Raw genomic sequence first — 24,711 nt, forward strand, 5'->3', positions numbered from 1 at the left:
GTTCTAAGAAAGACTGCCTTGGCACAGCAAGGACAGGTTTGGAATTGCACAGGGAACTAATGCAGTGTGAAGCACCAGCGCAATGTGCAGTCAGTCTCTGTTTAGCAGGTGACGCAGTGTGTTGGACCAGCTAATACTTCTGTGGGGCCTTAGCCATAAAACCCAGGTAGAGCCTGTGGCGGTAATCTCTCCTGGACGGAGGCCTGTATCGCTATGACTCGGTGCTCAGCTGAAGGAAGGGGGCACATCCAGCTAGCCTCAAAAGTGAAGCAGCACTGCTGGTTACTGCTATTGGGGTATCAAGGAGTAGCACTGAATCCTGTAGGACATGACGGCCAAACCCCACCTTGACCATCAAAGGATAGGCATCCTCAGAGGGAGGGATCAAAACTCCTGACAGTTCCTGAAAATGTTTCTCCTCTCTACCAGCCTCACTTTGGTTTTACCCAGGTTGGGAAGAGTCAACTGCTTTTTATCCCCTTATCTAGCCACTCAGGCACTGGGACAATTGCGTAAGTGGAATTTAGACTGGAGTCTGTCCTCACTTCCAGGAATGGCAGCAGGTGGGAGCGCTGTGGAGGTGGCACATGCTCTGACCTTGGCAACAAAAGGACGAAGATAATGTCAAGATGTCAGTCAAGGACCCCACACTAGGCCACGTCAGGATAACAACAACAGGCTCAACTCTCACTACCAGGACAACAGGTCACTAACAATGTGTCCACAGGGATAACAAACACATACCATCATTAAGGGTCAGATGTTACCCCTGCATATAGCAACAGTGGTCTCCCCTGTAGAAAAGTAACTACAATAGCCAAGAAATAGGTACCACCTTCCAAAGCACAAAGGAACTGTATTTGCATAGAAGTTGTTCCTGATATTGCCTTGTTGTTCCTCCTTTCCAATCTATTGCTAGGCAGGTTTGCTATGTTATTTTTTGTGTATGGAATCTGAAGACTGGTTGTTTTGACCTGACCCATGACATCCTGCCATAAACCAGGGGAGAGTGCACTTCACAGCCCTGGCTTCCTGCAACTCCTCCCAGGAAATCAATTCTCTGCAAGCAGCACTGTGTGGAGTTGTAATTCTTAAGGATGACTAAGTGCTGAAATGCCAGCAGCGGATTAATTACAGCCTTGTGAAGTTTAATTGCTAGCATGTCTGGTTAAGTCACAGGTCACTCCTTTCACTCTCCACCCTCCCTGCCATGCATTCTTTGACATTCCTCAAGAGCCACAAGCCCAGTTTGCAGAACTTCAGTATAATTTCCAAGCTCAGAGCATTTCCTTCATGGGGTGGAGGTTTAAATCAACAGTGAATGATAGTTTATGGGAATCTGAGGTATTAGATCAATAGTCGCAAGAACTGCCCCTACCTTACGTAAGTAATCTGCTTTCTCCAAATCACAGAAAGTGATAGATAGGAAGGGTCAAAGTCCACCCACACCCATCCTTTGCAATTGCAGGACATCCGAGCATGTGAGTGACAGCACACAATTGATCCTAACTGTTGTTTCCTGATCAACAGTCTGGAGAAAGTGGGAAATAAAACACACACGCTCCTTTTGCCACTATGTTCAAGGTGAATCACCAGAGTCAAGTTTGGTAATTAAAGATGCATGGGCGCAAGAATTGCCATGGGTTTGACGTTTTTGTATAGAGGCCTATTCAGCACTCATTTTTGTGTTGGTATCTTGCAGCACAAAAGCTTGAGGAGAGAGGAGAAATAGAAAGTTTTAGGCCTTGGCTACCCTTGCGAGTTGGAGCGCATTAAATCAGCCCAGGGCACCCTAACTCCTGAGGTGTTCACACTGGCAAGGCTTGTAGAGCACCTGGACTCCGGGGCTGGAGCACCCCTGGAATCCACCTCCATGAGAAGCATAGAGCTTGCTGCACCCCAGCTGGAGTGCCGCGGTGCCAGTGTGGATGCCTTGGTCTATTAAAGTGTTCTGATTGGCCTCCAGGAAGTGTCTCTCAATGCCTATTCTAGCCACTCTGGCCATCACTTTGAGGTCTACTGCCCTGCCCTCAGGGGACCAACCGTCAGACCCGCCCTTTAAATTCTCCGGGAATTTTGAAAGTCCCCTTCTTGTTTGCTCAGCCAGGCGTGAAGTGCTCTCAGCGCATCTTTCCATGGGACCATGCCTCCACGCGCCAGGCGATCCCCAATATGGAGCAATGGCGAGGTGCTGGACCTCATCAGTGTTTGGAGGGAGGAAGCTGTCCAGTCCCAGCTGCGCTCCAGCTGTAGGAATTACGATACCTACGGGCAGATATCAAGGGCCATGATAGAAAGGGGCCATAACTAGGGTGCAGTGCAGGGTTAAAGCGAAGGAGCTGTAGAATGCATACCACAAAGTGCGGGAGGTAAACCGCCGCTCTGGTGCTGCCCCCACGACCTGCCGGTTCTACAAAGAGCTGGATGAGATAGTGGGGGCGACCCCACCTCCATGCCGAAGAGCACCATGGACACGTCAGAGGCTGTGGCAGCCCAGAGTGCAACAAGGCAGGAGGAGGAAAGCAGGAGCGAGGGTGCCGGGGGGGGGGGGGGGCAGAGCCAGAGGATGGCCAGGAGGCATGCAGCCAGGAGCGGTTTTCAAGCCAGGAGGAAGGTAGCCAGTCGCAGGGGACAGTGCTTGGGGAAGAACAAACAGCAGAGGAGGTGCCCAGTAAGCAGCTTTTAATTTTGGGAAGGGAGTTGTTGGGCGCGGACTGTTGGGGCGAGGAGGGTTGCAGAAAGAATGAAGGGTTAGGGCTGCGTGCATGCCTAGATGCAGAATAGGCCACTGACGTGCTCTCTCACATGGCAGTAATTGGTCTCAGTGATCTCATCGAAAGTCTCATGCAGAAGCTGGGCAATCCGCTTGCACAGGTTCCCTGGCAGAGCTATCATGCTCCTTGTCCCAGTAAGGGTAACATATGCTCGCCACCGTGCCATGGGGGTGGGGGGAGAGAGAGAGAAACCATTGCTGCACACAGGCAAGCTGCATAAGAGCCAGGGCGGAAGCCGCATTGTTGCAGAAGACCCTCCCTTGCTTCCCAGGTCACCCTGGCTGCTGAGCCAGATATCTTCCAGGACGAACCCAGCCTGTGGAAAATGTGGGGACAGTGAGTATAGGGGCCCCCTGCAGCTGTTGGCTCTCCCCAAGGCACAGAACCCCAGAGGACAATATGGCCCTGGAACAATCAGTCCCCCCTGCCCCTGTGGTTACTCACCATTTTGGGGCTCTTGTGGGTTATGAGCACTTGCCTTGGGACAGGCAGTCTGTGCTATTGTGTGCACTGTGCTTGTCTTTAAGATCGGCAGAATCGTTGCTCTGTCAAGTGTGAACAATGGTGCCTCTGTAAAATGTAGCATTTTGGCTTTACAGATGCAATCTTGAGATCCCAGCCGTCCTTGTTATCAATGGCCGAAAGGCTGCACAGAATCACGAAGTGGCCGTGAAGAAGCAAGGAAGACCTTCGGCAAGAAGTCATGCAGCAGCCCCTTACTGAACATCAAAAAGTACAGGAGTGGCAGGAGACCGAAAGGAGGGTCTGCCAGGAGAATGCGGATTGCCCGCAACAAACCACGGAGTGGCTCCTAAGCATTATGGAGCGCCAAGCGGACTTGATGCAGGCGCCCATAGAACTACCTATGGAGCAGATCCGCACCTGCCCCCCCTGCACCTTTTGTCCCAAAACTCTTTCCCTTGCGCCCCCATCACCACCAACCTACTTTCCCCTATACCTGGTTTTGTATCTTCACCAGCTGCCTCCAACACCTATAGCTTCACCACCCAGCCCTGCAAACTACGACCCTTACCCACTGCACTCAACCTCCACCACCATGCATTTTAGCCAGCCTGAAGTGCAGCACTCATTGCACGTTACTCGACAGACAGGCTGAACATGATAACAGGACATACGCAAATCCGTGATTGTTCCGTTCCCCCCCCATCACCTCCCCTATGTGTCATGCCATGTGTGTTTCTCCAGCAGTTATGTTTCTTTTCAATAAATGATTTTTTTGGTTTTGGAAACATTCTTTATTGAATTAAGTAAAAGATACTGTAGCCCAGGAAAGCAACAGGTACTGCTTGTCAGTGCATCATACATAGCAAACACAGATGCCTGCTAGCATTGGAACCACTGCACTTCACTCCCCTGCAGGTCACCAAACATTACTGGTGGCTTTCAGCATTGAATTGCTCCCTCAGGGCATCCCTAATCCTTAGGGCCCAGCGCTGGGCCCCTCTAATGGCCCTGTTCTCTGGCTGTTCAAATTCAACCTCCAGGCATCGAACCTCAGCGGTCCATGCCTGAGTGAAGCTTTCACCCTTCTCTTCACAAATGTTATGCAGGGTACAGCACACGGCTATAACCGTAGGGATGTTGTCATCGGCCAGGTCCAGCTTCTCATACAGACAGTGCGAGCGGGCCTTTAAATGGCCAAAAGCAAACAACAGTCATTCTGCACCGGCTCAGCCTGTTGTTGAACCTCTCCCTGCTGCTGTCAAGGCTCCCTATATATGGTAGCATAAGCCATGGCATTAAAGGATTCATAGATTCATAGATACTAAGGTCAGAAGGGACCATTCTGATCATCTAGTCCGACCTCCTGCACAGCGCAGGCCACAGAATCTCACCCTAGGCGGGGTCTCCAAGGATCACAATGGGCATTTCGACTTTCCCCACAATGATCTTCTGGTCCAGGAAGAAAGTCCCGGCTTGCAGCTTCCTGAACAGGCCAGTGTTCCGAAAGATGCATGTGTCATGCACCTTTCCAGACCAGCCTGTGTTAATGTCCGTGAAACGCCCACGGTGATTCACAAGCTCCTGGAGAACCATCAAGAAACATCCCTTCGGATTAACGTACTTGGTGGCTAAGTGGTCTGGTGCCAGAATTGGCATATGCATGCCATCTATCGCCCCTCTGCAGTTAGGAAAATCCATTTGTGCAAAGCCATCCACAATGTCACGCACGTTGCTCAGTCACAGTTCTTTTGAGTAGGATGCAATTAATGGCCCTGCACACTTCCGTCAACACGAGTCCAGCTGTCAACTTTCCCACTCCAAACTGTTTAGCCATCAATTGGTAGCTGTCTGTAGTAGCCAGCTTCCAGATTGCAATCGCCACGCGCTTCTCCACCAGCAGGGCAGCTCTCAATCTCGTGTCCTTGCACCGCAGGATGGGGGCGAGCTCCTCACACAGTCCCATGAAAGTGGCTTTTCTCATCCTAAAGTTCTGCAGCCACTGCTCGTCATCCCAGACTTGCATGACGATGTGATCCCACCACTAAATGCTTGTTTCCCAAGCCCGAAAGTGGCGTTCCATGGTGGTGAGCATGTCCATGAATGCCATAAGCAATTTCATGTTGTATGCGTTATGCGTGTCGACATCACCGTCGGACTCCTCACTGTCACTTTGTAGCTTAAGGAGTAACTTAACAACTCGTGACATGCTGGCAAGATCCATCAGCATATTCCTCAGCAGTTCGGGATCCATTCCCGCAGACCGAAAGGGAAGACAGAGCGCACAGTACAAAAACTGTTAAAGATGGTGCCAAATGTGGATGGAAGCACAGGGATTGCAGAGCTGCAAAGTGATGCATCAAGAGTCATTGGGACAGGACCCAGAATGCCCCACGCCCCCTCTCCCCCTTCCCACAAGCCTCAGTGCCAGAATGGGAAGAGGTGCTCTGTGGGATAGCTACCCATAATGCACTGCTCCAAATGCTGCTGCAAGTGCTGCAAATATGGCCATGCCACTGCGCTTGCAGCTGACAGTGTGAACACACGGTAGCGCTTTCCCTGCTGCTTTCTCCGAGGCTGGTTTAACTCCTGGTGCTCTACATCTGCAAGTGTAGACAAGGCCTTAGCCTAGAGTTTGTCAGGAAAATGGAAAAACACCCAATTGAATTGGCCACTGATAACTAGCAAATATCAGAACAGTGCATGTTGAGTGCTTTTCTGTCTATACTGTATGGTTTAAAATAAAGTTGCTGAAGCTTACGGTTAAGAACTCTTCAAAGCATAACTGTTTAAATAGACTTATCACAGCAGAAGGGGAATTGCTCCAATTACCAGGCTGGCTCAGAAATGTCAACCAGCATCATAGATTCTTGGAAATCAGAATTCTTGGAAATTCTCAAAATTATCAGAAATTTAGGGCAGCAGAAGCGCTTCAAGGACATACTGAAAGTACACCTTAAAAAGGGAGGCATCAACCCAACAAACTGGGAGGGCTCGGTGTGGAACAGAACACAGTGGCGTCACACCATACACCAAGCCACAGCCCACTTTGAGGAGAACAGACGTGCTCATGAGACAGAGAAGTGACAAAGGAGGAAAGAAAGGGCACAACATTCCAGCCAACAACTATGTCTCCTCTCAGATCTCAACTGAAAATCTACAGGGCACGAATTGGGCACCTCAGCCACCTAAATATCCGCCAATAAACTCCTTTGGCAGACATCATCCTCGCATTGAGGGATATACAAAGAAGAGATTCTTTGAAAGTAGCCCCACTAAAAAGGTAAGAAAACCCTGCAAGAATTTACCAGGGTTTGAAGCACTATATGTACGGCTTTAAAAAAAGTCTTCCGTGCTATTTAAACCACAGTGACAACTCCAGAATAGTCCCAGCCAGGAGGGTCAGTTTGGTGGGATTTGTAGACTAACACAGAAGTATCTTTTTCCTTTTGGTACTCATCTGACCCCAGTACCATCTGAGTGCCTCAGTATCTTTAATGTATTTATCCGCACAGCACTCATGTGGGTAGGGCAGTGCTGTCATCTCCAATTTTATAGATGGAGAACTGAGGCATAGAAACTAAATGACTTGCCCAAGGTCACAAGGAAGGAAGTCTATGGCAAAGGAGGGACTTGAACCTGGGTCACCCAAGTCCTAGGCGAATGCCTTGTAGCCCGGGAACCATCTTCTCAGTTCAGGTTCTCCAAGGTTTGTAGCACATGTGCAACAGTTATCCAATGGGCTAGAAAAATTCTCTTTAAAGCAACTTATCTAATGGTCACCTGGATTTTAAATAGAGTTATTCAACAAAAAGATGATTGCCACATTCTTTGCGGTATATAAAAACGACCATACTGTCAGACCAATGGTCCATCTATCCCAGTATCCTGTCTTCCGAAGATGGCCAATGACACATGCTTCAAAGGAAATTAACAGAATAGGTCAATTAACAAGTGATCCATCCCCTGTCATCAAGTCCCAGCTTCTGGCAGTCAGAGGCTTAGGGACACCCAGAGCACTGAGTTATATCCCTGACCATCTTGGCTAATAGCCATTGATGGACCTATCCTCCATGAACTTATCTAATTCTTTTTTGAACTCAGTTACAATGTTTGGCCTTCACAGCATCCCCTGGCAATGAGTTCCAGAAGTTGACTGTGTGTTGTGTGAAGGAGTACTGCCTTTTGTTTGTTTTAGACCTGCTTCCCAGTAATTTCATCAGATGATCCCTCGTTCTTGTGTTGTGTGAAGGGGTAAATAACATTTCCCTAGTCAATTTCTCGCCACCAGTCTTGGTTTTATAGAGCTCTCTCGCATCCCTTCTTAGTCATCTCTTTGCCAATCTGAACTGTCCCAGTCTTTTTAATCTCTCCATGTGGAAGCTGTTCAAGACCCCAAATCAGTTTTGCTGCTCTTCTCTGTATTTTTCCCAATTCTAAAATATCTTATTTCAGATGAGGCAACCAGAACTGCATGCAGTACTCAAGGTGTATGTATATCATGGATTTATATAGTGGAATGATGATATTTTCTGTTTTATTATGTAGCCCTTTCCTAACGGCTCCTAACACTGTTACCTTTTTTTTTTTTTTTTTTTAAACTGCTGCTGCTCATTGAGGCTATGTTTTCAGAGAATTATCCACTCTTTCTTGGAGTGTTTACAGCTAATTTAGACCCTATCATTTTGTGTGCATCGTTGGGATTATGCTGTCCAATATGCATTACTTTGCATTTATTAATTCAGCCATATAGCAACCTGGTAGCTACACTATTGGCAACATGTTATCCTCTCTCCCAACCACAAGTGCAGCCGGAGGTACACCTGGCCAAAGACAGCCTGAAGGAGCTTAGCAAAGCTGGTGAGGAAGCAGGTAACTAAATAATTTTATTCTGATGGTTTTCACAAGGAAACCAAAGCTGGCGGCTCGGTTCTCTTTTTTCAGACTCAGGTCAGTCACGTTGGTTAGACAATACATCCAGGGTATAAGTGTAGGTCACAAGATTTTTTAGTGGACAATTACAATTCACTTGCCTGGATCAAGATTTGGTTGTCTTCAACTCCAGACAACAGGGTTTTTCTTAGCCTGCTGCATTGCCTCTACAGTGCTACAGAAATGCTGCTACAACCTTAACTATGATACAGCTAGCAGCTGTCCCATAAGCGTTGATTTCTAGAGCCTACTGCTTCTCAAGTTCAGGATCAATCTGATCAGCCTACCTTTCGTGACGAGTCAGACTCACAAGCACTATGGCAGTACACACACTAGTCCCTGTTTCAAGGGGCTGGGGTAGTTCAGAGACACTATGCTTATGCTCAAATAAATTTGTTAGTCTCTAAGGTGCCACAAGTACTCCTTTTCTTTTTGCAAATACAGACTAAACACGGCTGCTACACTGAATACTGGAAGATGCAAATCTAGAATGAAAGCAAGGTATCAGTTTCCTGGAGTCGTAGGCCACCCCTATTTTTAAAAGAATATTTGTCTAGTAAAGGAGTGAGCCAATAGTGAAATTCTTAAGTACATCAAAGAAGTTTATTTGCAAAGCTAATATCTCTATCAGCTGAACACTTAAAACTGAATTTGAGATTCAAACATCCACTACAGAGAAGAGAATGTTCTAATTTGCCTTGCAAAAGTTACATTTGGATCCTGACAACAGAGAGAGTAGTTGGACAGACACACACAAGGATCTTGCAATCTATTGGATCATAATAGCTACAGAAAGCAAACTTTACTCTTTTTCCAACAAATTGTGCCTCCAAAAGCCAAAAACCCATGCGACTCCCACTGACCTAGTCCCGAGCATGCATCTGTGGGCAGAGTTAGGCCCATTGATACATAATGGACTTCTGACAGGGAGCAGCTGGTGTCACACTTAAAGCTTTCTTCTCTTGTACAGCTACTCTGAAGTTTCAAGGACACTGTACGCAAGTGGAAAACCCCTTTGGCCTTTATGGCACCAGCCAAAGGTCAGGAGACTATGGGAGTTTCCAATAGTCCCTGGAGGAGAAGGTGGTTTGCCAGCTCCAAAGTACACAGGCTGAACGTTTGGTATGAAACAATGTGACTTCTGGCACAGTTCGAGCACCTCATTGCGCTGCCTGACAAGACATCAACATTTAAAAGGGAGGAACTATAGGGCTGAAAGTCAAGAGAGGCTGTTTTTACATCACTGTTAGGGCTCTCCAAAGAGAACATTAATATCATTATAAACCAGGATGTGGATGTCAGAACGCATCACTGATGACACAATAATGCCATCTCGTATGGCAGAGATGCCAAAGATCTGACACATCTAGTCACAGCGCAATCCGCTGCATCATCTTGTTGCTCACTCAGTATATCACGTGACAGAGGGCTGCAATGTAATAGCAGCTCATTCATTATTCACCAAGCTCTATACCTTCAACTCTTAGCCTGTCAGCTCACTTACCTTCTGCAGGGCCCTTTTACCCTTTCAGGTACAAGAACAGTTTGATGCACAAGTATGCCTCTTCACCATGTTCCATCCCAAGAGCCACTCCCAGCACCAATGCAGAATGACACCCGGGCAGTCCTTGCACACAGCACTTCCGCAGCAGAATTGAAACAGACCAGGGACACAAGAGTGTCACTCTGCTCCTGTCAGCATCGTTGAGCAAGGATTCATGGGCAGAAGCAGCAGTTCAAATGCAGCTCTCCAGCAAGGGGATTTCTGCACTGCCAGATGGTGAGGAAGAACGTAACATTCCCTTGATCGCATTAAATTCAACCCCCCACCCCACCTGAGTCCTCTGTTGGGACCTGCAAATACTTACTGGGGGCAAAACAAACTATAGAGTCAGTGGATTTTCCCATCAAGAAAGGCCTGCAGTTGATCAACTTTGTCTTTACACCATGCAGTTACAAGGAAAGAACAGCAGCAAGCCACAATTAATGTAAGCCCCATTTGGTCTCTGGGCCTTCACTCATGGGTGCCAAAAATAACTCCATGTTTAAGGCGTGTCAGGAGGAGACAAAGATATAACCATGGAAGAAGGCTAAATTGTGTTCAGATTCTGATAATCCTCCCTCTGGGATGGCCGTCCCCTTGTGTGTCAGTCCCTAAGGGTATGTCTACACAGCAACTAGACACCCATGGTTGGCCCGTGCCAACTGACTCGGGCTTGCAGGGCTTGGGCTGCGGGGCTGTTTCACTGCTGTGCAGATGTCTGGACTCAGGCTGGCACCCAGGCTCTAGGACCCTGTGAAGTGGGAGGGTCCCAGAGCTCCAGCTGGAGCCCGGAAGTCTACACAGCGATGAAACAGTGCAGCACCCGAGCCAGCAGGCACTGGCCAGCCACGGCTTTTCCTTTGGTGTGTAGACATACCCACAAAGTTATTCCCAAACAGAAGGCCTGTTTGCATTTCCTAAAGTGTCTGAAATGGAAAATTTCTTACTGATAATTTCCTTTTTGCTAGGGCTACACTGTCTGTGTTTTTTTGCTGTGTTCCCTCAATGTCAGATAATCTTCACTGAGAGAGTAAATTCACACTAAGATATCTGGGCACTGGAAGCCAAGGAAGGATCCTAATTAGCAAACCATGGAAAGCAGCACAAAGACAACACATAGTCAGAGACATCAGTATGAAAAATAAACAAATTACTTGTGTTTGGTGGCATCCTCTTCATCATCTTCTCTAAACTGCTTATTCTCAGGTTCACCATTGTCCTTATTCTGCAAAAGGAAAAAGTTTGTCAAGCTTCTACTTTCCAGAATTATGCACAGTAACAAAAGAATGGAGTGGCACCAGAGCCACATTGAAGAGAGGACCCAGGACAGCTATGCATACCACGGTTCTCTACAATTTAAATCTGACTTGCTTTTAGGCAAAAATAGCTGCAATTTTCACTGTGTCTAGTTTGCACCAAAGACAAGGAAAATTCACTAATATTCTCCTTATTTCTGGATGTCCAAGCCAATTCAGTGAGCGAACAGCAAGCCATGGTAAATTCTAAGCTCAGAGACCTGGTCTGCAGTAGAATTATAACCTTGTTTCAAACGACAGAGTAATGTTGATTGTAGGGCATTGTAGGGCAAAGGACAATGCAGTAGACTGGTAACAGCTGTGTACGGCTTCACCAAGTCACAAGGTTGGGGAGGAGAACTGAGTTTGGATCCTGGGCTCTCCTGGCTAGGAGGGAAGGGTGAATTCTGTTCTGGCCAATAAGTGAAGTGATAGTGACTGGATCTGAAGGGAGCTACATGTAGATAGGAAGAGTCCTATTATGTTCATCTCCCTGTGAGTGCAGGATTATTCCCTAGCATACAACCAGGCTGTGTTTACACTAGCCTGCTTTCTGAAACATATCCCACGCTTGCTAGCAATGGGTCAGCTACACCAGTGAAAGCAACAATGGGAGCGCGCTGCTTTTAGACAGGGCTCCAAGCAGCTGCGGACTTCTTTATCATTTAAAATAACTATGTAGAAAGTTTCAGCAGGTTTCCAAATCATTACTACGTAAATCAGAAACAAAGCATTAATGATTACAACACTGAGCTTATCTTTTTTTAAGAGAAACATTACACAGTAATGGAATAATTAAATCTCTATTTAGTAGGATGTTACCATATTAGAGTGAAAAGAAAAGGAGGACTTGTGGCACCTTAGAGACTAACAAATTGATCTGAGCATAAGCTTTTGTGAGCTACAGCTCACTTCATCGGATGCATTCAGTGGAAAATACAGTGGGGAGATTTATATACATAGAGAACATGAAACAATGGATGTTACCATATACACTGTAACCAGAGTGATCACTTAAGGTGAGTTACTACAAGCAGGAGAGCGGGGGGGAGGGGGAGGCCTTTTGTAGTGATAATCAAGGTGGGCCATTTCCAGCAGTTGACAAGAACGTCTGAGGAACAGTGGGGGGCGGGACAAACATGGGGAAATAGTTTTACTTAGTGTAATGACCGATCCACTCCCAGTCCCTATTCATATTAGGGTGAGTCACCTTCCAAAGCCATGCTGTGTTTTCTGGTGATTGTAGTGAGTGCAACTACGGAATCTACTCATTTATCAAACCAGCCATGTCCATCAACCTTAATATTAAAAAAAATTGGATACATGCACTAATATTTATTTGCAGGGGAATGTACTTTGAATAATCAATAAATGGTAACCAAACATCTAAGTGTTTATTGGCTCTTCTGTTTTGTTGAGTATATTGATGCATTATTCTTTCCATAACAATGCCCCATATTTTTGGAGCCATTCCTTTAATGTGGGGCTTTCCCCCCTCCAATGAGGCGCTATGAGTGACCTAGCGGCTATTAGCAGACGTGAAATTAATTCTTTGAACCTGACCAATTCCGCCAGGAGGATTATCGAAGGATCATTTGGTAATCCTCCTGGGCTTTTTGGTAATCATTTGGTAATTGTGATGTTATCTAATTAAAATCATGCAAATCATTGCTGCTGCCACTGTTATATAATTGAAACAAATCTTATCCAAAGTGGGATGCCTGGCCAGAAAGGGTTAAGCAACTGGCAGGATAATTGACCCAGGTTCAACCTTTAGAAATATGTTAGAAAGGTATGTAAGTAGTAATTAGGGCCATTCCATGTTAGATAGGCTAGAACTTTGAAATGCAAACCTATATTGTTAGAAATTAAAGGTGATACTAAATTGTGTGTGTTTACTTATATCTTGTTTAATGATTAGCCATGTAAACAGACAGTTCCTGACTGTCACTATAGCTATTAATTCAGAGATCAAAGGGGAATATTAACATTTAGATGAACCTTGGGTGAAACAATGTCATTATCTATATGTCACTAAAAGTTTCTGATAGACTGCCTAATGAATAAATTGCCTTATGTAAATCCATGTAGCTAAATTACCGGTGACACTTGGGAAACAGGTCCACTTCAAAGTATCCCCGTGATTGCCTACTGTTTGCCTAAGGACTCCAAACTGTATAAAGATGCCTTGGGTTCCAATCCTTTTCATCTCAGACCAGCTTGATGCTTCATGCAGGGGAAGTTTAAGCCGTAAGGCTGAGATCCCAGTCCTTACTGGACCACCCTGAATATAAACATTTGGACTATAACCTATGAACTATTTCTGAAAGAACTCTTTCCAACTACGAAGCTCACTATCTCTGCTATGAATTCATTCTCAAGAATTGAACTCATGCCTGTATGTATATTGATCTTTTAACCAATACACTCTCTCTCTTCTGTTTTAATCAAATTTTAGTTTAGTTAAGAAGAATTGGCTGTAAACTTGTATTTGGGTAAAACCTGGAATATTCATTAAGCTGGGAGGTAATGTGTCCAATCTTTAGGGATTGGTAGAACTTTCTTTTATGATGAATAAGATTTTCATTAATCCTCATCATATTTGACTTGGGTGTCTGGGTGGAGGCCTAAGGCTGGGTTACTTTAAGGGAACTGTGTTGTTGGCTTCTTGGTAACCAGTGAGGTATTATAGAAGCTGTTTTGTGTTGGCTTGGGTAAATCTAAGTATTGGCATATCCATGAGTTTTGGGGATTATCTGCCCCATTCTTTGCAGCTCACCCTAATTGAGTGACCTCAGTTGGCTCCCCTGGGACTCCGGTCACAGTAATAAATATCCAACAATTTATAATATTTCATTATGCAGCACATCCCAAAATTCTCTAATAACCAGACAGGTGTACTATACCTCTTTCACCACAATTTCACCAACTTTTATCCCAATTCACACACTATATTTTTTTTAAACCTGACTGATGTGAGGTACCACTGAAATAGATATTAAGGAATTTTATTTTATTTTGCTACAGACTGAGGTTGCTGACTTTTTTCCCCCCACAGATCAAAGCCAATTCCTCTGGGGTAATTTATCTATCCAATTGTTTTTTCTTTGTGAATATGTGGACGTTTCTTTGTTAGGAAAGTCATCAGCAAGATTGACATAAATTAGTTATAATTTTTTATTTTCTAATCAACAAGAAGCCATCATTTCTACTAAAGTTGGCTTTTTGTGGAAAAGTTTTCTAGGAAATTGGGAAACAATGCCTAACTTGAAAGTACCGGGACTACAGGAGAGTAGGCCAGTTAAAGCAGGTTTTGATTTCTAAATGAGTCAGAAAAGGTTCTTTGGTGAACAGTTGGCCAAACACATGAATTTCATCGCTCTCCAAAAGTTTAAAACTCTGCTGTATGATTTGGATTATTTGCAATGAGTGTAATTAGCAAAGAAATGGAATGTCTTATCTCTGGTTCTATCCCAGACCCATACAGTAGTCTTTGCTAAAGATTTATATCAGGTGTGGCCAACCTGAACCTGAGAAGAAGCCAGAATTTATCAATGTACATTGCCAAAGAGCCACAGTAATACGTCAGCAGCCCCCGCATCAGCTCCCACCCTGTTCCCAGCGCCTCCCACCCACCCGCAGCCCTACCAATCAGTGCCTCCCCTTCCCTCCACATCAGCTGTTTCGTGGCGTGCAAGAGACTCTGGGGGAAAGGGGGAGGAGCGAGGGCACAGCAGGGGAGGGGGAGGGGGCAGGGCCTGGGGCAGAGCTAGGGGTTGAGCAGTGAGCACCCCCCAGCACATTGGAAAGTTGGCGCCTGTAGCTCCAGCCCCGGAGTTGGTGCCTAAACCGCATATTAAATTCTGAAGAACCACAGGTTGGCCACCCTTGATTTACACAGATTGCACAAAGACATATGCATAGGCGGATTTGGTTAGTTTTAATCTGTGCTATTTTAGCAATATTTAGATTGCCATAATTTTCCTGTTCAATAAAGACCCAGTATTTGCTTGAGCTGGCTGGCTTGATAGTACCATGTAAAGCTTGGAACAACTAGTTCACCCTATTTAATGGACCTGTAGAGTATCTGCACTCTCTCTCTTTTCTTATTCTATATGAATTCTAACATTCTTTGTATTCTTGCTAGAGCTTTCCCAGAAGATTTTGAAACAAGGAAGACATCCTTGACAAAATATTCAATTTGACTGTAGCTATTCTTCCTCACCAAGAAACTGTATTTCCCTCAGCATGCAACCTTTGTTCATTTGCTGAAGTAGAGGTTTGACATCTTCTTCTGCTATCCCTCAATGCAAGGATGACATCTGCCAAGGGGGTTCACTGGTGAGTATTTAAGTGGCTGAGGAGCCCAATTCGTGCCCTGCAGATTTTCCCACAGAAGTGACAGATGTAATCTTGGAGGAGACAGAGTTGTTGGCTGGAGTGTTATGCCCTTTCTTTCCTCCTTTGTTGCTTCTCTGTCTCATGATCACGTCTGTTCTCCTCAAAGTGAGCTGTGGCTTGGTGTATGGTGTGGCGCCGCTGTGTTCTTTTCTGCGCCAAGTCCTCCCAGTTTGTTGGGTTGATGTTTCCCTTTTTAAGTTGTACTTTCAGTACGTCTTTAAAACGCTTCTGCTGCCCCTCCGCAAGCCCTTCTTCCCTGACTTAACTGAGAGAAGAGCACTTGCTTTGGGAGGAGAGTGTCAGGCATATGTACACAGTGGCCAGACCAGCGGAGTTGGTATTTCACGACCTGAGCTTCTATACTGCTGATGTTGGCTGCAGAGAGAACCCTGATGTTATTGCGTCGATCTTCCCAGCTGATCCTGAGAATCCTCCTGAGGCAGTGCTACTGGAACCACTCCAGCCGCTTGAGACGTTCACTGAAGGTTACCCAGGTCTTACACCCACAGAGAAGGATGGGGATGACAACTTCCTTGTAAACCAAGATCTTGGTACCTGTCTGTAGATTCCTAACATTGAAGACTCATTGGAATAGTTTTCCAAAGGATGTACTGGCACAGCAGATCCTGTATTCAATTTCTGTGTCAATGCTGGCTGTTTGGGAGAGGTGGCTGCCAAGGTACGGAAAATGGTCTACATTTTCCAGGGGTTCTCCACTGATGGTGATTTATGGAGTACGAAGAGTAGTTTGCAAAAAGAAAAGGAGTACTTGTGGCACCTTAGAGACTAACAAATTTATTTGAGCACAAGCTTTCGTGAGCTACAGCTCACTTCAGTTTGTGCAAGTGAGGGCTGGTAGAGTACCTTGGTTTTCTTGATGTTGAGAGACACACCCAGGTTGTGATAGGCATCGGCAAAAAGATTTAGGGTGCTTTGCAGGTTGGCCTGTGTGTGTGTGTGTGTGTGCGTGCGCGTGCGCAAGAATGAGCGTCATTTTCATACTGAAGTCAGTGATGCCAATTCTCGTGATCTTAGATTTTGTTTGGAGACATCGAAGATTGAAGAGTTGACTATCCATACGATACTCAATCCCAATTCAGAAAAGCAGTCGCAAATGAGAATCAGGATCATGACAACGTAAATGGAGACGAGTGTTGGAGCAATGACAAAGCCCTGCTCGACACTGGGGCGAACGGTGAATGATTCGGTCTCTGAGCCGTTGCACAAAATGGTGGCAGTCATCCCATCATGGAGTAGTCCGATAGCGGAAATGAATTTCTGTGGACAGGCAAACCTACACAACACCTTTCATAGGGCATCACGGTTTATAGAGTCAAAGTTGCCCATCACTAGCATAGATACCTGTAAACTACATTCCCTTCCTTCTGATTATCTGCTTCTAATATGGCTGCACCAGACAGAACAAAAACAGAGGAGATCTGAAACCGGTATCTTAAAATTTAGGTCTCTCTCTCCCCCAAGAGAAATTAATGCTGGTTCCTTCTTTGCAACAATGGCTGTTCAACAAGATTTCAGGTTTCATTAGCAGGATCATTCAAACCAAGTGCTTATTTCTCCAGTTCCCAGAGTCAGCCTGCAAAGCCAGGAAATGCTGAGCAGCACAGCCTCTCTGAAACCAAACTAGGTAAGAAATAGTCATGGCTTTACAGGGAAGTGTTCTTTTGTCACTGAGTCTTTTACAGAAGGGCCTTTGTTCAGTCTGTTTTCTCATAGCCCCATGGCTGCTTAATCAATAGATCAACATGTGGATCATACTCCCTTTTGAGACTGCAAGGAGAAATCCTTGTATTTCCCTCAATTCCATTTCCAGTCACCGTGCAAATTATAAACTAGGGCTTTCAGTGTTGATCTTGAACAGTTTAGCAATACATGCTAGCTGAGAAAAGCAGAGTTATCAGTTAGTAGTGGGTTACGGAGGGGCGATGGGAGAAGGTTATGTGTTTCTAAAAAATATAAACTGTCTTCCAACATGTAGCTGATTCTTAGTGCTCCTAGTCAATTTCATACTGGAGCATGTCAGAAGGTTAGCCGCAAGAGGACTGCCTGTTGAGTAATGCCTAGGAAGCTGAGCTTTGAAGACTCTTTATATTTATTTCCCACCCACCTCCCACCCCCACAGGACTGGAGCTTCAGGACTCTGTTGCATAGGAAAGCAAAATATTGGATCAGTGCAACAGAAAAGGGCCCTAAAAATGCCTGTAGCGCCATAGAATAGTAGTGCACAAAGACAACAGCACAGAGGGGAAGGGTAAACAACCGCTCACAGCAGTGTGTGATGTAAATCAGCAGTTTGCCTCAGCTGTTTTTCCCCTCCGAGAAGGTAGGATGCACTGCATATTATGTCAATAACCATCATCTTTTCCTGCGGACAGCAACCTCTTGGCACACCATGGCTCTTTACACATACTCCCCAAAACAGAAAATCACTTCAGACACATAATGACAGGTTTCAGAGTAGCAGCCGTGTTAGTCTGTATTCGCAAAAAGAAAAGGAGTACTTGTGGCACCTTAGAGACTAACAAATTTATTAGAGCATAAGCTTTCGTGAGCTACTTGTGGCACCTTAGAGACTAACAAATTTATTAGAGCATAAGCTTTCGTGAGCTACAGCTCAAGTGAGCTGTAGCTCACGAAAGCTTATGCTCTAATAAATTTGTTAGTCTCTAAGGTGCCACAAGTACTCCTTTTTTTTTTTTCAGACACATAGTACAAGCTGGGACCTACCTAAACAACAGCTTAGGTCAGAAGGTGAAACACCAGCAGATTCTTGCAGGAAATCTAAGAGTCATTCACATTTCTCAGTAGCAGCCGTGTTAGTATGTATTCGCAAAAAGAAAAGGAGGACTTGTGGCACTGTAGAGACTAACAAATTGATTTCAGCATAAGCTTTTGTAAGCTACAGCTCACTTCATCGGATGCATTCAGTGGAAAATACAGTGGGGAGATTTAGATACACAGAGAACATGAAACAATGGGTATTACTATACACACTGTAACCAGAGTGGATACAAACTGGATACAATTAACTTAGGCTTGAATAGAGACTGGGAATGGATGAGTCATTACACAAAGTAAAACTATTTCCCCATGGTATTTCTCCCTCCCACCCCACCCCCCACTATTCCTCTGATATTCTTGTTAACTGCTGGAAATAGCCTACCTTGCTTGTTACCATGAAAGGTTTTCCTCCTTTCCCCCCCTGCTGCTGGTGATGGCTTATCTTAAGTGATCACTCTCCTTACAGTATTCAGAGTAGCAGCCGTGTTAGTCTGTATTCGCAAAAAGAAAAGGAGTACTTGTGGCACCTTAGAGACTAACAAATTTATTAGAGCATAAGCTTTCGTGAGCTACAGCTCACTTCAAGTGAGCTGTAGCTCACGAAAGCTTATGCTCTAATAAATTTGTTAGTCTCTAAGGTGCCACAAGTACTCCTTTTCTTTCTCCTTACAGTGTGTATGATAAACCCATTGTTTCATGTTCTCTGTGTGTGTATATCAATCTCCCCTCTGTTTTTTCCACCAAATGCATCCGATGAAGTGAGCTGTAGCTCACGAAAGCTTATGCTCTAATAAATTTGTTAGTCTCTAAGGTGCCACAAGTACTCCTTTTCTTTTTGCGAATACAGACTAACACGGCTGCTACTCTGAAACCTGTAACCAGAGTGATCACTTAAGGTGAGCTATTACCAGCAGGAGAGCTGGGGGGTGAGGGAGGGGAGAATCTTTTGTAGTGATAATCAAGGTGGGCCATTTCCAGCAGTTGACAAGAACGTATGAGGAACAGTGTGTGTGGGGGGGGGGGGGGGTAGGGGAGGATAAACATGGGGAAATAGTTTTACTTTGTGTAATGATCCATCCACTCTCAGTCTCTATTCAAGCCTAAGTTAATTGTATCCAGTTTCCAAATTAATTCCAATTCAGCAGTCTCTCATTGGAGTCTGTTTTTGAAGTTTTTTTGTTGAAGTATTGCCACTTTTAGGTCTGTAATTGGAGTGATCCCGAGATCAGGCCCAACAAAGAAAATAACAGAACGCCACTAGCCATCATCTTCAGCCCCCAACTAAAACCTCTCCAACGCATCATCAAGGATCTACAACCTATCCTGAAGGATGACCCATCACTCTCACAGATCTTGGGAGACAGGCCAGTCCTTGCTTACAGACAGCCCCCCAACCTGAAGCAAATACTCACCAGCAACCACACACCACACAATAGAACCACTAACCCAGGAACCTATCCTTGCAACGAAGCTCGTTGCCAACTCTGTCCACATATCTATTCAGGAGACACCATCATAGGGCCTAATCACATCAGCCACACTATCAGAGGCTCGTTCACCTGCACATCTACCAATGTGATACATGCCATCATGTGCCAGCAATGGCCCTCTGCCATGTACATTGGCCAAACTGGACAGTCTCTACGTAAAAGGATAAATGGACACAAATCAGACGTCACGAATTATAACATTCGAAAACCAGTTGGAGAACACTTCAATCTCTTTGGTCACTCGATTACAGACCTAAAAGTGGCAATTCTTCAACAAAAGAACTTCAAAAACAGACTCCAATGAGAGACTGCTGAATTGGAATCTGGATACAATTAACTTAGGCTTGAATAAAGACTGGGAGTGGATGGGTCATTACACAAAGTAAAACTATTTCCCCATGTTTATTTCCTCCCCACCCCCCGCTGTTCCTCAGACGTTCTTGTCAACTGCTGGAAATGGCCCACCTTGATTATCACTACAAAAGGTTCTCCCCTGACACCCTGCTCTGCCGCTCTCCTGCTGGTAATAGCTCACCTTACCTGATCACTCTCATTACAGTGTGTATGGTAACACCCATTGTTTCGTGTTCTCTGTGTATATAAATCTCCACACTGTATTTTCCACTGAATGCATCCGATGAAGTGAGCTGTAGCTCACGAAAGCTTATGCTCAAATCAATTTATTAGTCTCTAAGGTGCCACAAGTCCTCCTTTTCTTTTTGCGGATACAGACTAACATGGCTGCTACTCTGAAATTTGTTTCAGAGTAGCAGCCGTGTTAGTCTGTATTCGCAAAAAGAAAAGGAGGACTTGTGGCACCTTAGAGACTAAAGCTTATGCTCTAATAAATTTGTTAGTCTCTAAGGTGCCACAAGTACTCCTTTTCTTTCTGAAATTTGTCTGTCTGAGGTTCTCAAGTGTTGGAGTGGGTGGCAATAGCGCCACTCTACAGGTAAGGAAACTAGGGCACAGAGAGTCCAAGGCCATGCAGCAAGTTGGCATGAGAAGCAGAACACCTCTCTTCACTGCCAGTAGTGCAGTGCTGGATTCACCAGACAGCACTATCCAGATAATTTACTGATACTGGGAAAGAGGCCCTTCGTTGTGCCATTTTAGCCCAGCTTATGGTTCTGTTCTGTTTTTTGCAGCCACCTCTCTGTCTTTTCCAGCATACTCTTAAAGTTCTGCCAACCATCTGGGATTCCTAGCTGAACATGTGCATTTTCTAACACAGCGATCATACAATTAATACAGTATAATTCATTGGAGCCCTGTTGTCTGCTACTTCCCCCCTCTGCCTTCCCTTCAGCTTCTTCCTTGGCAAGCTGCCTTCCACCATCATCTTCTCCAGATGGTCTCCACTTCTGCTTAGTAGTCATGTAAATACTGTATCTTTCATTTTTCAAACTCCAGGAGAGGAAACATTTCTCTTCACAACAGTGCATTGCCCAGCTATTGGCTTCTATTTCCAGTAACAGCTCTACGTTTCAAATGCTTCAGTCATCTTCCCTCCTTGGAGATGGTCAATTTCCACAGGTCTGCAGAGCAATAAGTCAGTTCAAAGCACTAGCCAGATAGGCGTCAACTTTGTTTTCTTGTATTTAAACTGAAAGCAACAGGGGGACCCGAAAACAACCCTTGTATTGCTCTGCCCTGCTCTTATTTCTAGCACATCCTCTTTCTGATATGCCTTGTGATGAGACTCCAACAATGCTGGTTATTAGCAACAGCAAGTCACACCACTGGAGGTAGCTGTATAGCTAAGGCCTACAGAACTGTATGCTAGCTGCCTGCAAATGATAGTCTTTCCCGTATATCAGTCTGCTGGGCATAGACAGCCCTTGGATGAACTGCCAGGATAAAAAAATATATATATATATGCTGCTCATTTACAATCTGGTAGTTACTTAGTTCTCAAACATCGCAATCCTCATCCACTACTTTTGGCTTGAAGCCACCCATATGAAAATGACTTCTGGGTGGATAAGGTAGAGAGTTAATAAAGCAAAGAGGTTTAAGATAAAAAGGACTTTGTTTTACAAAAACGCTAAAGGGGACTTAGACTATTTCCTGATATAGACACAAAACCCCCTGGAAGGCTGACACTGAATTATTCAAAGAGGACTAGCATCCTGATGCTAAACAATGCCAGTGGCAAAGATTCACAAAGAACAAACTGGTAATAACCCAACTTAACAGCATATATGTGGACACATAAGACTGCAGAATCTGGGCCCTGCAAGAACCTTTGATGCAAGTTAGGGTATAGTCAGTGTCCATGTGTTATCTTCTTATTCTCTTAGCAAGTGCCAGATGGTGATAAAGATACATTTGGCCGCAGTACAGTAAGCAAATGCCAGATGGCGACACTGCAGAAAAATACATCTGGTGAGTGTAGCCAACTGTCAGCAAGAAACCATCCCCTGCTTTTCTTCCAGCCATTGCTGTCCCAGCACTCACCATGTACACCCAAAGAGCTGCCTTTCCATGCTCAGGATTATTGGTAGCATCTAAAGGACTTTGCTCAGATCACAAGGTCTGTACGCTCCATTGCGGCATCAATGCCCCCAAATACCTGCAGCATTTCTGGGGAAACCACCAGGTTATGTACTATAGCAGCTTCCTGAACTCAATCATGAACAGTATGGGAGAGTACGCCCTGTTGGTCAGCAGGAGGGAACATTGTCACAGAAGGCATTTCAACCTTCTCGTTTTCCCCTTTATACAGTTTAGTATTACATCCGAGATCGTGCGCCATGCAACACAGGTATCTTTCTTCTCAGCTGATCAGAAGACTGAGCCCGATCCTGTCAGATGCAGCAGTGAACTGTGAGTTTATCACCTCTCAGATGGATTACTGTAAGGTTCTAAAACTAGGGGACGGTGAAGGCTGCAAAGCACCTCCATTTAGTTCAGCATGCAGCCGTGCACCTTCCAACTAGAGCAGAGTAACAGGAGCACATCACCCCAGGGCTCCACGTTTCTCTCGGCCACTATGCAGTACCAAGGTACTTCAGTGTCCTGGTCCCAATCTACCAAGGCCTCAGTGCAGCAGGCCTCGACTACCTGAGGATATTGTGCTTGTCATCGTGAGTACAGACCGGCACGGTCATGAGAAATACAAAATGAATGGAGCTAAGGCAAGGCTATAAGGCTTTTTCAACAGCAGGACCTAATCAATTAATTACACAATCCTATCCCCTTAAGAACTAGAGAAGAGCCATCTCTTTGCATTTTCATTTATAGATAAATACAATAAAGCCAAGAGGAACTTAAGTCATCTAGCCTGACCACCCCTGTCAGTCACAGGACACAGAATTTCATCCAGACACCTCTGTATTAAGCCCAATAACTTGTGTATGACTAAAGCAGATCTTCCAGAAAGACATCTAGTCTTGACATGAAGACATAAGGAAATGAAGAATCCACCACTTTTCTTTGTTCCAGTGGTTAATCACCCTCTCTGTTAAAAATTCGTGCCTAATTTTTAAACTGAATTTGTCTGGTTTAAACTTCCAGCCATCACTTCTTGATATGCCTTTCTCGGTTAGTTTAAAGAGCCCTTTAGTGCCCAGTACTTTCTCCCCACGAAGGTACTCATGAGCTGCTGTCAAGTCACCTCTCAATCTTCCTTCTGATAAACGAGGCTGAAACAGCTCTAAGTCTCTCACTGTGAAGCTTTTTCTCCAGTCTTCGAATCATTTTTGTGGTGCTCTTTTCTGCACCCTATCCAATTTTTCAACTTCCATTTTAAAAAGTGGCCACCAGAACCAGATGGAGTACTGCATTACTGATCTCACCAATGCCATACCCAGAGGAAAACTCACCTCTCGCCTCTTTCTCACTCCTCCCAGATTATACATCAAAGGATCAAACTGGCCCTTTTTGCCAATGCAAGGTAACGTTGTCTACTACATTCTTGTCTATTACAACCCCTAAATCCTTTGAGTCCCTGCTTTCCAGGATACATTCCAACATTCTGTAGGTATGGCCTGCCTCCCTTTTTCCCGGATGTGTAACTTTGCATTTGGTTGTATTAAATTAAAATACATTTTGTTTCAATGGCCCATTTTACCAAAAAGAAAAGGAGTACTTGGGGCATCTTAGAGACTAATAAATTTATTTGAGCATAAGCTTTCGTGAGCTACAGCTCACTTCTATGCTCAAACAAATTTGTTAGTCTCTAAGGTGCTACAAGTACTCCTTTTCTTTTTGCGAATACAGACTAACACTGCCGCTACTCTGAAACCATTTTATCAAGCAATCCAGATTACTCTGTATGACTGTCCTGCCCACTTCATTTACCACTCCACCGATCTGTGTCATTCAAAAAAATTTTAATATCAGCAGTGATTTTATAATTTACTTCCATATCACTGACAACAATACTGAATGGTGTCAGACCTAATACTGACTGTTGTAGAACCCCACTAGAAACATCCCCATTCGATAACTCCCCATTGACAACTACTTTGAGATCTGTCAGTTAGCCAGTTTTAATCCATTTAATGTACGCTTCTTTGATATGGTATTCTGCTAATTTTCTAATGAGAATGTTGTACAGTATTAAGTCAAATGCCTTACAAAAGTCTAAGTCTGTTCTATCTACAACAGTGGTGGGCAACCTGTGGCCCGTCAGGGTAATCTGCTGGCAGGCCGCGAGACAATTTTATTTACATTGACCATCCGCAGACAGACGCCCGCAGCTCCCAGTGGCCATGGTTCACCATTCCCAGCCAATGGGAGCTCGGGGAAGTACTGCCTGCCACTTCCCACAAGCAGTGGAGGGGGGGGGGGGGGGAAAGCAGAGCTATAGTACATGCGGATGCAGAAATTTCTTCCATTTTTTTTTTTAAACAAATGAAATTAAATACTCCAAAACTTCGTTAATACGGAGTTACGGTTGCCCAGTGGGTGCCTTGTGCTCTTCCCTAATGTGAAGTATGCCTAACTTTTAAGTCTCTAAAAATTAAGAGATAAAAAGTTAAAGGACAAGCCAGCTCCTCAGTGCAACC

General features: G+C 44.9%; 1 protein-coding gene across 3 annotated transcripts in view; it reads right to left on the reverse strand.

Annotated features, from left to right (window-relative positions):
* The window catches only part of CCDC12 (coiled-coil domain containing 12), an 88,917-nt gene that overhangs the window by 25,907 nt on the left and 38,299 nt on the right, over positions 1-24,711 (reverse strand). For all 3 annotated transcript variants that reach the window (XM_038391893.2, XM_043509777.1, XM_043509778.1), the window contains exon 2: positions 10,866-10,936. In XM_038391893.2, coding sequence (XP_038247821.1) covers positions 10,866-10,936 — 71 coding nt within the window. The remainder of the gene's footprint in view (positions 1-10,865; positions 10,937-24,711) is intronic.

This window comes from Dermochelys coriacea, chromosome 2, assembly GCF_009764565.3.
Source record: "Dermochelys coriacea isolate rDerCor1 chromosome 2, rDerCor1.pri.v4, whole genome shotgun sequence".
Taxonomy (NCBI): Eukaryota; Metazoa; Chordata; order Testudines; family Dermochelyidae; genus Dermochelys; species Dermochelys coriacea.